The 14225-nt window shown below is 40.0% G+C and overlaps 3 protein-coding genes across 5 annotated transcripts; 2 read left to right on the top strand and 1 right to left on the bottom strand.

Annotated features, from left to right (window-relative positions):
• Positions 1–1421: 1421 nt before the first annotated feature.
• On the bottom strand, positions 1422–4149 carry lzic (leucine zipper and CTNNBIP1 domain containing). The gene is made up of 7 exons (XM_085395091.1): positions 3973–4149; positions 3569–3710; positions 3260–3395; positions 3037–3135; positions 1986–2081; positions 1749–1830; positions 1422–1666 (listed from the first exon to the last, which is right to left on the bottom strand). Exons 2-7 carry the CDS (start codon positions 3667–3669, stop codon positions 1611–1613), a joined length of 570 nt encoding a protein of 189 aa, XP_085251217.1. The 5' UTR covers positions 3670–3710; positions 3973–4149; the 3' UTR covers positions 1422–1610.
• Positions 4150–4223: 74 nt separating this feature from the next.
• Positions 4224–9780, top strand: nmnat1 (nicotinamide nucleotide adenylyltransferase 1). Of its 3 annotated transcripts, none has more exons than XM_085395088.1 (5): positions 4224–4278; positions 4690–4818; positions 5730–5913; positions 6637–6743; positions 8866–9780. In XM_085395088.1, the coding sequence occupies exons 2-5, from the start codon at positions 4704–4706 to the stop codon at positions 9264–9266; spliced, it is 807 nt and encodes a 268-aa protein (XP_085251214.1). In that variant the 5' UTR covers positions 4224–4278; positions 4690–4703; the 3' UTR covers positions 9267–9780. The 3 variants fall into 3 exon arrangements, with proteins under 3 accessions (XP_085251214.1, XP_085251215.1, XP_085251216.1); XM_085395089.1 differs by having other exon boundaries at positions 4243–4300; XM_085395090.1 differs by lacking the exon at positions 4224–4278 and adding an exon at positions 4339–4570.
• A 1662-nt stretch (positions 9781–11442) lies between these two features.
• Positions 11443–12895, top strand: rbp7a (retinol binding protein 7a, cellular). The gene is made up of 4 exons (XM_085395092.1): positions 11443–11648; positions 11769–11947; positions 12088–12189; positions 12320–12895. Exons 1-4 carry the CDS (start codon positions 11576–11578, stop codon positions 12389–12391), a joined length of 426 nt encoding a protein of 141 aa, XP_085251218.1. The 5' UTR covers positions 11443–11575; the 3' UTR covers positions 12392–12895.
• The last annotated feature ends 1330 nt before the right edge of the window (positions 12896–14225 follow it).

Genomic DNA, 14225 nt, shown 5'->3' on the forward strand with positions numbered 1-14225 from the left:
TCAACTCCATGCTTTTATTCGTGCGCTCTACCAGGGCTGCTTTGCATGATTCACATTTCAAACTGTGTATAGTAGAACCACCAGTAATACCAGTAAGGCCTTAATGCTTGGGTATATTTTTCAGTTCCCTTTCTTAGAATTGGCTGCCCCTCAAAAACGGGTTTGAACAGCAGGTGGGTGGGCCTCCTGTGCTCAGAGCATATTTATGATACCCACTCTCAGTGACATCATACAGAGACAAGATTTGAAAACTGTGTGAAGTGAACCTTGAGAGCAGTTTGAAGCTTTAGGCACTCCGGGACGACACGTATGTTTGCCAATCTCATTATTTCAGACTTTGCCCATGTTTAAAATGAGCATCCACGAATGTAACAGTGTATACACTCATGAGATACTTTATTAGATTTGACTTGCTAGTATCAAGTTGGACCCTCCTTGCCTTCAGAATTACCTTAATTCTTTCGGCAAAGATTCAAGACGGATACACGGTGGTCATAAAGTGACGGACATGGCCTGCAGTAACACTCAGGTAAGCTGTGGTGTTTATTTGATGCCCAAAATGTGTGAAGAAAATATCCCCCACACCATTACACCACCAGCAGCAGCCCAATCAGATCCATGCTTTTATACTGTTCACGGTACTCTGTTTGACCATGCTAACATGCCTACATGCAATGTGATTGGCTGATAAAATATTAATGCTGATGAGCAGCTGAACAGGTGTACATAGTGGCAGGTGAGTGTACATGGTGGGAAATAAAACATGAAGCCTGTTGTTAGTTTTATTTTTACTCACATTAAAAGTAGCAAGAATATCAAGATTAATGCTGTAAACATTGTGACATTCACTTCTACACAGACTCTGATGCGAGTTTAAAAACTATCAAACTTCATCACTGTCAACATGAAACTACAGTCATCAGTTTGAGTTGCATGATAATAAATGCATAGAGGACTCATTAAAATAATGGAAACACCCAAGTGACACTGAATAGTGGTAAAGCGTCTCGATTCATTACTTCATCCTGTAAAATCTTTGTATTTTCTCTGTATTTTCTCCATGAACAGACCGAAGACCCACACTATTAATAAAACTATGATTCTCATATTGTTGGACGACGGCTGCTCTAATCCACCCTGCAGACTCAGCACATTTCAACTAAACTGGTGAAAGACTCATCGAGTTTTACTGAAGATATCAGACTCTACATCTCACCTGCACACAAGTGACGGCACAGTTTTAGCTGAAATAAAAATACACCCTGAAGGAAAACTGCATCCTAAAAACAGCACTGTTGAATATTGAAATTTTGGAATAAAGAATCACTGCACAAACCACAAGATCATAATAACAAACTGTCTGCGCCGTCCTCTACATTCACGCACCTTTTAGCAAATCACACGCTCGTACCTAAAATACATTTTTACACTTTATCTGGACGATTAAAAGACATTTACAAAGATTGACGTGTACATATAAAACAATACTGTTAAAAGTGTCAGCGTCTGCAGTAGCACTTAAAAGCGCACTGATTGTTTAGAAAATCCATAATCGGATGGCACATTTTTGTCTTCATTAAAAACACACTTTTTTTTTTTTTGCAGAACTGCTATGACTTTGTTTTCACACCAGAGCTAGCTAAAGCCATTATTTTGTCTTCGGACCCTGGAAAAAAGAAAGCAAAATGAGGTCAACAGAAATATCTGAGAAAGTATCAGTTTTGTAGTAAAATCATCTTTATGCTCACCTTGGTTTGCAGTCACTTTTTCAAACTGGCTCAGGGTCGCTGTGGCGTTTTCAGTGAGGAACGTCTCGTCTTCTGGGGTGAGCTGTCACATAATTACAACATGAATGAAAGGAAAGATTTGAGGCAGCTAGTGAGGGCTGCATGACTGAAATGAATCATTTCAGACTTTACGTAGCACAAGCCGCTGAATCATCCTCAATTCTGTGGATAATCATGTGTGCTCTGAGTGCTCCTCACCTTCTCCCCCAGTTTTCTCAAGGCAGTGAGGATTTCCATTTTCTGCTGCGTGTACACGTCCCGTGACAGTTTTCCCACCATCACATCGCGGTCCATCTGCACAGTATGCCACACACCGGTCGGCAAATGAATCCACACATAAACACTGAGGTGTGACTGAACTCTGCTGTTGTGGTCAGAAATGCGTGTGCAATCATGGCAATTTGGGGCTTTTGATAATTTCTTTGAACTGTTCTTCCAGCAAACATCTTTCATGATATTAAGCAAGAAGAATTTTAAAACAAGTTTGAATTTTTTGGGGGATTTCCTCCAATCCACACAGGGTGAAATAATAGGTTTAAATATAGACATGTACTCACTTAAATCTTTCAATAAGTGGACAAAGTGGATGGAATAATGAAGGATGAGGAATACCTCTAAATTCTTCAACTTCACCTCAAATGAACACAACACGTGATCAGAGCAATAATCCCAAACACACATCAGAACTGGTTTCAGTTTGGATAAAACAGGCTAACATTAAGCTTTTGGAATGACCTTCCCAAAGCCCCGACCCCATTCTTGTTGAAAATGTATGGACTGCATTTAAAAGTCGTGTCTGTGCCAGGAAACCGACCAATTTAAATGGATTCTGCCAACACTGCCGAGAAGATCGGTCAGATATGCAGCAAGAAGTATGCCAGAAGATTGTTGATGTTAAGCAAAAGTGGAGATGACAATTTAATCAAATATTAGTGGGAATGTATGTTTATGTTTGAGACTGTATGGTTTAGAGAAAATCCAAATTAAATTCAATCTTGTGCACACAATTCATGTTTTTCCAAGTCATTAATACAGAAAGTAAAAATGAAACATCAAAGAAATCATTAAATGCCCCAAATTAACATGATATTCATGCACATGATGAGGGTGTGTAAACTTCTTATCACAACTCTGTGTGTGTGTGTGTGCGCGCGTGTGTGTGTGTGTGTGTGTGTGTGTGTGTGTGTGTGTGTGTGTGTGTGTGTGTGTGTGTGTGTATATTATACAATATATATTTGACATTGCAAACCTCTGCCAGTCTGCTTCTCAGCTGTCCTGGCTGCTTCTTAGCAAAAAGTCGTATCACCTCCGGGGTTTTGAAGGCTTGGCTGATGGCAGCTTGGATCGCCTGATGAAGACAGAAACATCTGAACGTTCTGACATTTTACTAATCAACAGTTTTCTTAATCAATGTGCTATAACCTATTTAATGCACTCCTAATACACAGTAGTAGCACATTAATTGTCCATACCAGTTGCATCCCACTGAGTTCATCCACAAGTGTCATATCTCCTGACATTATTTTCTTCAAGGAGTCATTGAATTCACCCAGCTGCTCCAAAGTTTCCTTCTTTGTCTCTTCGTACTCTTCCTCATCCAGATCTTCTCTGGAATAAACAAATGAAGGAATCAAAACTGAGACACAACAAAAGAATAGAGAAGCATTTATTTACTCACTGTTTTTTTATTCTCTTTGTTATTCTTCAGGTACTGCATGCCAGATTTTCATATACAAAAGCACACAAGAGGAGTTTATTGTTTTTCTTTTTCTGTACTACACCTGCATTCCTCCAGGTCCTGAAGCTGCTGCATTAGTCTGTCAAGTTGTTCCTCCATATTTTGCCTCAATTTTCCAGTTTCTGATTTCCCTCGAGAGGCCATCTTCAGTTAAAATCCTATTTTTCCTACGGGAACTGAGAGAACTGGCACCAAACAACAGGTCACGTTAGGTTTTGTTGCTGATGTACTTCACAGATAACTCAAAGATGACCTAACGTGCTATTTCCACTCGATGAGAGCAGAGCTGTTAGTGAAAAAAGACACAACACTTTATCGGATCTAACAGTCTCTTTGGCGACTACACTGATAAGATAAATGTATCTGTGTGTTGGAAGTTCATGCAAACAGTCCAAGTTGTTTTGTTAGCTAAACAGCTAGCGTACATGCTAAAGGAAAACATCTTACCGGGAATTTCTTTGTAAACAGCTGCAAATCAGCCTTAGTAGAATGTTAGCATTTGCTCAAGAGTTTGTCGTAAATTAAAGAAGGTAGCCGTTCTAGAGGAAAATTAAAAATAATTACTTAAAATACGGCTATAACACGTTTACTATTAGTCGAGACGTTTGGGATTTGGGGAATTTGTGATTGTGAACGCAGCACCACCAGAGCGGGTGCGGCTCACCGCTTCCTTGTCGATTGTGTCCAATCGGATTAGTGGATTTTACAGCGTAGTCCGTGACGTCAAAGGAGGAAGCGGGTGAAACACAAATGGTATCTGTAGCTGTTTGTCTTGGTACTACAATGACTACATTATTTGACATTATATTAAAAACGCATAATTTGCTTTTAAGTTAAGCACCGAGTTCATGTTTTGTCTGTTTAAGGGTCCCGTACGTGAATCTTGGACGTAAAAAGAGGCTCGCGCTGTGTGCTCAATAGATAAGCTAAAGTTAGCTACTTGTTATAGTCGAATGCTAACGTTTAACATAGATAAAGCGTCGAGCTTTAGTTTTCTTTACGTTTGTAGTTCCACTTTATGAAGCTCACAGACTGTATTTACGAGGTTAAACTACTCTCTTGATACAAATATACTGTTTCCGCCCCCCACAAAGCGATTCTCGACATGTGATCAGCCAAGTCTTAATCAGTCTTCGTTTCTTCTCCTTGTTTGTGCAAACCCAGCTCCAGTATGAGCCATGGAGGGTCACAGTATAACCAAAGTGGTCCTGCTGGCCTGCGGGTCCTTCAACCCCATCACCAACATGCACATGAGGATGTTTGAACTGGCACGAGATCACCTGGAAGACACAGGTTGAGTTACATGAAAATTGGATCTTTTAGTGTGATGCATCTCCACCTTTATCATCCATTCTTTTCTTTTTTTTTTTAATGAATGAATGATACTCCAGCTTTAATTCTGGGTACTCCAGCTTTCTCCCACAGTCACCCAACGCAGAGACATGCATGGGATGATTCTAAACTTACTGTAGGTGCAAATGTGTGCATGAAGGGTTCTCTGTTTCTATATGTTACCCCTGCAACATATTTGCAATCTACCCAGGATGTACCCTGCAATCCTGAAATGGATAAATTGGAAGAAGATGGATAGATGTGCAAAAATTAAGTGAAAGGGGTAGCTTTGTCGTAAAAAGGGATTGTGAATTAGTACATTGGAGAGACAAGTGTTTTGGATAAAATTGTTATACCAAAAGCCCAGATACAAAATAGTTCAAGAAGGAATTATGCTTTTGTAAATTGATTAATATGACAGTACAGAAAAGCTGGCAGTGTTTTAATATTGCATTATTATATTATTAATAGACACTATTAGGTTGTGCCTCATACTTGATTTGGGAGTTTTATGCCAGATCCCCTTCCTGACCCCTCCAGCTGGAATGACTTTGCATTTCACCACATATTTTGATTTGGCAGACCTGGGATCAAACCAGGGATCTTTTGTTTGTTAGGCTAATGTGTAAACCACTACACTATCGAGCTAGAACCAATTATTTATTCAGTAAATGCTGATTTCTTTGATTCTGTCTTTGTTTCGGCTGTGGCTGCCTGGATTCTATTCTGCTTAGTTTCCCGTGTGTCATTTCCCTTGTGCTCTCTTCCACCTTTCTTCTCTACTCTACTGTTCTGTCCAATAAAGTCTAATAATTCAAATATAATATTTTACCTGACCAGTACTTAAACACGTGTCTTCTTTTGTGCGTAAGGTCAGTATAAGGTGGTGAGAGGAATCATCTCTCCAGTGGGTGATGCATATAAGAAAAAGGGCTTGATTGAATCCTGCCACCGTCTGGAGATGACTCGATTGGCTACCGAAAGCTCAGACTGGGTTATGGTGGATTCCTGGGAGAGTTTGCAGCCAGAGTGGGTGGAAACGGCTAAAGTAGTTCGGTGAGTTGACATTTCTTGCGTCTGAGTGCTTTTGCTTTGCTTTAGATTTGATGTGTGTGTGTGTGTGTGTGTGTGTGTGTGTGTGTGTGTGTGTGTGTGTGTGTGTTCTAGATAAATTAATTCTTAAAGTAACAAAATCCATTATAGAGGTTTGATTTAAACCTTAGGGATTAAAATTAAACTTGTGCAGGCTTAATTAGATATTAGATAATTAACATCATTATGCCTCACATAAATGAAATCATTATTTAGAATCTTTGTCATCTGTTTTCCTGTGGCAGCAGGAAAAGGAAGAAATGCAAGGCAGGAAATGTGAGAGCCTTCACTGGTATGATACTTGATACATGTTATGATTTGCCGAATACTTCCCAGAACTTTGCAGGTGCAGTTCAAACAAGATAGAATCAGACAAAGTCAATCAAAATTCCTTAATTGTTTAAGTTGAAGGCTGAAATTATTAAATGCTGATGGTGAAAAGAATCTGAAATAAAACTGCAGCCTCACAGACTTGAAGAAAAAAACCCATAAAAGGCACAAAAACAGTTTAATAATGAGATCAAATGCATTTAGCATAACGAGAATTGGATTTTGGAGCATTATTTTGCTGATTGACAACTACCAATAGTAGCCTTTTTCCACTTTATAGCAAACTGTAAATATAGTATACACTCAGCGTGGTTTTTGCTTGATAAAAATCTTTGATTCCAATTTGTAAATTTACAGGCATCACTATGAGGAGCTTCTTGCATCAGAGCAGAACATCGATGATGTGGACACGATCAAGTATGCAAAAAAGAGGCGCATAGAAGAGAATCATCACAAAGACAGAGGTATGTCATGCCATACATTTACCTCCCTGTCATTGTCTGTAACTTTTCTTGTCCATCAAACGAGCCATGCAACAAACGTAGTTGTCAGGATTTTCCTGTTTGCAGCTTAACTGACAAGAGAATGGGTTTAGGGTGTGGATACACAGGTGTGGTGTTAACAGCACGAGCTGAGCCTCTGGGGGATGGAAGGGAAAAATATGCATTATGGAAGCACTTGAATTTTTGCTGAAGGTGCATTGTAAAAGCTGGCAGGTTGAATTGCATACTATGCTTTGCATTTAAGTTCTACTAGCATCGCTTAACCCTGTAAAGCTTGAACCATGAAGTGTAATTGCCAGAATATTCTGACAAAAAATGTATTAAATATCAATTTTATCAGTTTGCATATATGAGTTATATGTGAGCTACAGTTGGCATTTTTGTGCAATGTATTACTTAAATACTTACTGTCCAATTTATTCAGGAAAAAAAATGGAAAACAGAAGATGCAGAGGTCACAAAATCTCATGTATCAAATACGTTACACTTGGCATTACAGGGTTAAGATGTCAGCAGTTCAGTTTAAAACCAGTGCAGCAGAACTGAATATCTTCTTCTTTATTCTATGAATCACCCTCTTTCCTCATCAAAATTTCAACCCTGCAATGATCTGCAGTGCAACGTGACCACTGACAATTCATTAGGACATTTGGGTGTGTTCTTATTCGCAGCTAATGTAGGCAAGTTCCAGTAAGCGCACTTCTTTGTTATTCCACACCTTCAAACTCAACTGATGTAGAAGCTGAAATAAATAGAATTTGATTTCATGTGTGTCAATTTCAGGCAGTCACATATGCACTGTTCTGCCCCATGACAGATAGTGAATACACTAATGGTCCAAACTTTAAGAAGACCCCAATTCTTCCATTCTTTAAATTGAAATTCAAGCAGCTCAAGTCCAACGAATAGCTTAAAATAGTGTAATGTTACCTAAAACTAAAAAAATACATATTTCAGAAATATACAACAGCCTTTTTTAGAGAACAGGAAATGGATTAAGAACTTAAACCTGTTCCGCAGCAAAGGAGGTTGATCGAGCTTTGACGGTTGGTCCTACCAACCTACTTTTGAACAAGAAAAAACATGTTGAGTGTGACATCAACTTTTAAATATGAGGAGGAAGCGTGATGGTCTCGGGATGTTGGTGACATGTACAGATTTAGAGGCACCTTGAACCAAAATGGTTCTGCATTGCCATGCAGTACCCTCTGGTATGCACCTAGTTGGTCAGGGGTTCATCCTACACCAAGATAAAAACCCAAAACATAAGTCCAAGCTGTGCCGGAACTACAGTAGGAAAAAGAAACAAGAATGGAATGGCCAGCACACTCTCCATCCTAAAAGTGCCATGCATTTATGGGAACTTCTGCAACACAGCTGGGAAAAACTTCCATCCATCCATTTTCTTCTCCTTATCCATGGCACGGTCGTGGGCACAGTAGCCTAAGCAAGGATGCCCAGACCTCCCTCTCTCCAGCCGCCACCTCCAGCTTATCCCGAGGAACACAGAGGCATTTCTAGGCCTCTGTGTCTCCAGCAGGTCCTGGGTCTGCCCCTGGGCCTCATTCTGGAGTTGGCCAGTAGGCATCCTTGCCAGATGCTTGAACCACCTCAACTGACTTCTTTTGATGTGGAGGAGTAGTGACTCTACTCTGAGCCATTCTCAGGTGGCTGAGCTCATTTTCGCCGCTTGTATACGCGATCTCATTCTTTCAGTCACTACCCAGAGCTCGCGACCATAGTAGAGGACAGGGACGTCGATTGACTGGTAAACCGAGAGTTTCACTTTCATGCGGCTGGACGGATGGATAGATGGCATTGTAGAGATAATGCCATGAGTGTTTTTAGCTGTTCTCTCTGCCAAAGGTGACTACTTTGATGAAAAGTTTAGATTACATTTTGATTTATAAATGGATTCCATGGTTGTTCTATGCTTTAATCTCAACGAGACATTAAACTGCTTAAATTTCAATAAAAAACTGGAAGAATTGGGGGGTTCTAAAATTTTTGACCTGAAGCATATGCACAGTGTGGATTAGTTGACTCTTGTGTTGTGCTGACAAACTTGTTTCTCTGTGCTCAGATGAGCTTCAGCTGATGTTGCTGTGCGGGGCTGACGTCCTCGAGTCTTTTGGGATTCCCAACATGTGGAAGCAGGAGGATATCGCAGAGATCGTGGGCCGCCACGGTTTGGTTTGCATCACCCGCAGCAACAGCGATCCACACAAGTTCATCCACCAGTCAGACTTGCTGTGGAAGTATCGCAAGAACATCCATATCGTCCGCGAATGGGTGACTAACGACATCTCAGCCACTCATGTGCGGCGGTCGCTGCGGCGCGGCCAGAGCGTCAGATACCTTCTGGCAGACAGCGTCATTCACTACATCAAAGAGCACGGCCTGTACAGCTCTGAGAGCGAGCAGAAAAACGCAGATGTGGTTCTAGCGCCCCTCCAGAGGTACACGGGCGCTTCCTCAAGTTGAGGAAATTTGACTGTGAATTTAAAACAAAACACAAATTCACATAATTCAAGCTTCCGACAGTGCCTGCACTGAACAGGGGTCTTTTCTAAGAATGGGTGTGTTTCAGGTTGTTGAGTGAAGTGATTTAGTAACAGTTTCACTTTGCCAGAACTTTTTGTTTGCGTGTGTGGAAAAATACACAAGATCACAAAATAACTGAGCAGCAGATCATATAGATGAGCGGTCACATAAATGTGTTTCCAGTCAATCAAAGGATTTACATTCAACTGTGAAATGGTGAGCCGACGATGTTTTTATTAGATGAAATATGGTGCATAGAGAATTAATTGAATCACACTTGTTTTACCACAATTATCCTTTCCATGTCTGGCTTCAGCGCACTCCTGTTAGTCAACGTGTTTTTGTACCTAGAGCTGTATTTTTCCATGCTTTAAATACCCACTTCTTCAGATCTGATGATAAAGACATGATATGTGATATTCTAGAAATAAACAGCACTTTGTTTACCACCTTGTGAGCCGTTCATTGTTGCTTTTATCGCACAGATAAGAATCCTTAAAAAGTCCTAGCTTTGCTTTCATGATGAAAATGCTTATCTCGCAGGATTATCCTTACTTTTAGATTTCCGGTGAAATAACGAAACTTCAGCCAAATGAAGAGATGTGATTATAGTAATGGGGTTTAAACTAGAATATAACACAGAACATCATCATTAGTATCAGAATTGATCATTATTAGTAGTAGTATTTTAATAATAATAATAATTTTATTATGATTCGTTTTGAAAAACATTATTATTTCTACCAATTTACTCTGAGTATGTTTTAGCTAGCATCCCAAACTCCTCTGTGTTTTATTTAAGCAGTTAATACGTCTGCATTGTCTTTACGCACATTTCGAGCGTTGGCAGGGAAAAAACCCTGACGTGGTTTTCCCATGTCACAAGACACCCCGTCAGAAGAAGCAACAACAACACGCAAGTATTTGGATAAGTGCCCTGTGTTTCATTTATTTATTTTTTCCACACTTGACTTACATCAATCCTTTTCACACTGCATGCCAGATAATGCAAGAGTGTCACTATGTTCCTCATTGCACATAAAGGTGTGCCATTTTTACGTAAGCCCTGTTTGTAAGAAACAGAAGCTGTTTGATTCTGTTTATGTCTAGACTGGAATATTGAAATCCCTCTCCCTATAAAACTATTATATAAATATAAAACCTTAAATGAGATGAGCATGATTTTTTTTTTTTTCTTTTAACTGGGAATATGTAGATTGTTGAAACTCAGAGAGAGTCCAGTGCCACAGCAAATTCACACATAGTACAAAAAGATTACAAAAAAAGATAAAGTGCCAGATAATGTATGCCTACCAGCTACTACACTACGAGATAAATACATATAATCACAATTTAAGATTTCTCTAACTGTGCAGTAAAAAGTATAGTGTGCAAATCGGTCAATATAACATTTACAGTCGTGAAAAATCAAGATTTCAACAGGACTGTGCAGCCCCTATTCCATGATTATTACCTATTATTATTATTATTGTTATTATTATTACCTATATATATATATATATTAGCTTGTAGAACCACCTTTAGAAACAGTAACTTGGAAGTTACAACTTTCTGTTTGATTTTTCAGTCAAACAGAAAGTGACATGGTTGTGGAGGAACTTTGGTCCACTCTTCTATGGCTGTGCTGCCTTTTTCTATTTAGAGAGAAGAGGCTTTGTCCCGGTGATGATTCCAACGATTCCAGCTGCTCCTTGCTGCTGCTTACCTTCTTAATTCCTATCGAAGCAATTAGGGTGGATTTCGCTTGTGTACTTAGTCATGTAAAATCTCTTTTCACATGGCTGTATTTACTGCAGTTATATAACAGAAATAGAGTGACTGCTTTGCCATCATTGTACAAGTGATTAATTCTGAGTATATTTTTGTTTTATTAAAAGAAAAGGATAAAAGCCTTTCAGTCCATCATTCAAATCCAAACACTGCTTCTGGATAACATGCACCATTAGGATTTGAATGCCATAAAGGCGTGATGCCTGGGGCAAATTTTCACAGCCATGTTTAAACTGAACTGTTGCACCAGTCTGACACGTCTGGCCTCTTCTTTACTCTGGAACAAATCAGTTCACCTCTCTCATCCTCAGGTGACAGGACACACCTGCCTCTGAGTCTCCTGATCTCATATAAACAGCATTTGCCTCAGCCTCCTCTCAGCAGTCTGCACCTGACCGGCTCAGGATCACCTTGCACTTACACGCTTCCCAAAAGAAGGAAAAGTCAAGTCCGTCAGCATGCCTGCCAGCCTGAGTGGCAAATGGGAGATGATCAGCAATGTCAACTTTGACGACTACATGATTGCGCTGGGTAAGTCCGCGTGTTGTTTCCCTCCAGAGTATGTGCATTCACATCATTCAAAATGCACTTTTGTAGAAAAACACGGCAGCGGGGCTATTTATCATTCAACTTCTTTTTCCACTTTTCCAGGCATAAGCGCTTCCTTACGAAAAATTGCTGCAAAACTTACCTTAAAGAAAACAATTGAGCGGCAGGAGGACCAGTTCGTCGTCAAAACCACGAGCACTTTCCGAAACTACACGGTCACCTTCAAAGTGGGCCAGGAATTTAACGAGTTTACAAAGGGACTAGACAACAGACACCTGAAGGTGAATGGGAATGGCTAAAGTGTATCATAAATATCATAATTGGAAGGGTTTGTTTCATAGATAATTGATGCACTTTGAATATTATGCATGTTGAAAAACGAGTCGCGATTCACGCTTTTGCTTCTCTGTTACCTGTGCAGTCACTCGTGAGATGGGAGGGGAACAAACTAATATGTGAACAGACTGGAGAGAAGAAGAACAGGGGATGGACTCACTGGATTGAAGATGACAAGCTTCATCTGGTAAGACTGTGAATTTGGACATTCTACATAATACACAGAATTTAAAAACTATGTATTATTGAACTCATTTTAATCTGTTATATTTAAATAAAATGTAATTATTAAAACTTTTCTGACCTTTTCTCCTTAGGAGCTGTTCTGTGAAGGACAAGTCTGCAAGCAGGTTTATAAGAACGTTTCAAAGACGAGAGAAGAAGAATGAAGAGTTGGAGGAGGATCTTGAGGTGGTCCAGAATTAGAAGATTAGTAGATTTATCAGCGTAAAACCCTGACTGTGAAACCCACCCCGAGAGTTGCGACTGGTATCTTCCCCGTTGCTTATATACTCGGTTCAGGTGGAAACGTCTGTACTCTCAGGGTATGCATTTACACCACTAGATGGTATCGCTGCAATACTTTTGTCAGATGCTGGTCTGTCTGGTCCAGCAGCCTGTCGGTGCGTGCCTCTATCCCAAACCGTCAAGAATGTTTATAGCACCATTCAGCTGGCTGAAAAAATGTCTTTTTTTGTTAAATATTTAGAGCTATGAGAAAAAGGAGACACGGGTGCCGCTTGTGCTCTCCGTCGTGCATTTTGTTCAATGTTTCTGTAAATTTCTCATTCATGCAAGAACATTTATAACCAGTGTAACTGAAAGTTATTCATAGGATGTTTGTAATACAGTTTTGTTGTATGTAATATGTGAGTAAGAAAAATAAATCTGATGGAAAAGTTGAAGCTTTTTTTTTATCTTGTTCTTAGTAAACTGACAGGTTTTTCTTGTGCCATTAATCACACGTCACCATCGGATCGACCGGTAAAGTCACCGTACCCCGTCGGCTGAATGCTGCTGACACACTTCAACTATAAGTTACACTAATGCATACGATTTGCTGCTTGAGCTCTGCGGTAGAAGCTTCAGGTAACAGTAGTTTAGTGCTTCTGCAGCAATCGTGGTAACCAGAATGACTAAAGGACACTGAGCGGATTATCCCATGCAGGTCACACTTTGGGAAGAACCCCTCATCTCTCTTTGTAATTTAAAAGAGGTCATTCATCAGCGTGTGCAGCTAGTTTTTAAAGCTCAACCCTACTTGATAATTGCATAAATTGCCAGACAAATAGAAATGTGTTGAGGAAATTCTGCGCTCACAGCTGCCCTTCATTGATCCACTTCTGTGCCCAGAGAAAATGTCTCATCTGATTTGACTCTGCAGCACCACCCGTCAGCCACCTATGATCCACTCCCAGGCACTTCATACACTACTCACACTTTGCCTTAGGTGACCTAAATAGGTCACATGGGGTGGGGCAAGGTCTCATAGTGACTTTACCCTTAACCCCAGGTAATGGTAATGACCCACACCTGTTTTCACACCATCCACGACCCTCAGGACCACCTCCAAAGGGGACAGCCCCCACCTGGGACTCTCAATCTTCTTCATTTGTTTTAAAAACTGAAGAAGCTTCTTGGATGGGAAGTGAAACATCTTCACAAACCTAAAGAAATCCAGTTGGACTCTTTTTTTTCAATCTAGGACAGATATTTTTGCACTTATATATATATTCATGAGCATACCATAGAGTATAAATAGTAAATGAACTGGTACTTTCTAGTTAGTTGATCAGTCAAGTGGGACTACTCAAGGTTTAAGTGTCTTGCCCAAGGATACTTGGGTACTTTGGATACTGACTGCCTGTGGGTTTTTTTTTTTAAAATATATATTAATTACGGCGAGTTATTGCCAAAAATTTTAAAATTTGGTTGCCTATTTAGTTCATCTGGTGTACTGCCCACCCTGTCACACACGTGATGTGGCTGTAACTGCGTTAAAAATAAACAGGCATTAAAATTAAATGTATAGGCACATACTGTGCAGGCATCTTTACCTGGTGACAGATGATTGGCAATTACGTCACTAATATAAGTCTTTGCAGTGACCTTGCACCCCTCTGACTGGCCATGGTTCACGCACGCTCAGTTTGATGCGTTTTATGTGGTAAATGTGACCTCAGTTATAACCCGAGGTCACGCTAATGCAGGAGCGTTACATTA

The sequence above is a fragment of the Rhamphochromis longiceps genome, linkage group LG20, assembly GCF_057381845.1.
Source record: "Rhamphochromis longiceps isolate RC_006_pf linkage group LG20, R_longiceps_female_GT1.1, whole genome shotgun sequence".
In the NCBI taxonomy this organism is placed as follows: Eukaryota; Metazoa; Chordata; class Actinopteri; order Cichliformes; family Cichlidae; genus Rhamphochromis; species Rhamphochromis longiceps.

What these genes read in the sequence shown, in the direction of transcription:
- lzic (XM_085395091.1), bottom strand. Translation starts at nt 3,669, where the DNA reads ATGGCCTCTCGAGGGAAATCAGAAACTGGAAAATTGAGGCAAAATATG. An exon ending in TGAGAAGCAGACTGGCAGAG is followed by an intron (nt 2,082 to 3,036) that starts GTTTGCAATGTC and finishes CATACTGTGCAG; the next exon opens with ATGGACCGCGATGTGATGGT. An exon ending in TGAGAAAACTGGGGGAGAAG is followed by an intron (nt 1,831 to 1,985) that starts GTGAGGAGCACT and finishes ATTATGTGACAG; the next exon opens with CTCACCCCAGAAGACGAGAC.
- rbp7a (XM_085395092.1), top strand. Translation starts at nt 11,576, where the DNA reads ATGCCTGCCAGCCTGAGTGGCAAATGGGAGATGATCAGCAATGTCAAC. An exon ending in TAGACAACAGACACCTGAAG is followed by an intron (nt 11,948 to 12,087) that starts GTGAATGGGAAT and finishes TTACCTGTGCAG; the next exon opens with TCACTCGTGAGATGGGAGGG. An exon ending in AAGATGACAAGCTTCATCTG is followed by an intron (nt 12,190 to 12,319) that starts GTAAGACTGTGA and finishes TTTTCTCCTTAG; the next exon opens with GAGCTGTTCTGTGAAGGACA.
- nmnat1 (XM_085395088.1), top strand. Translation starts at nt 4,704, where the DNA reads ATGGAGGGTCACAGTATAACCAAAGTGGTCCTGCTGGCCTGCGGGTCC. An exon ending in GAAACGGCTAAAGTAGTTCG is followed by an intron (nt 5,914 to 6,636) that starts GTGAGTTGACAT and finishes GTAAATTTACAG; the next exon opens with GCATCACTATGAGGAGCTTC. An exon ending in GAATCATCACAAAGACAGAG is followed by an intron (nt 6,744 to 8,865) that starts GTATGTCATGCC and finishes CTCTGTGCTCAG; the next exon opens with ATGAGCTTCAGCTGATGTTG.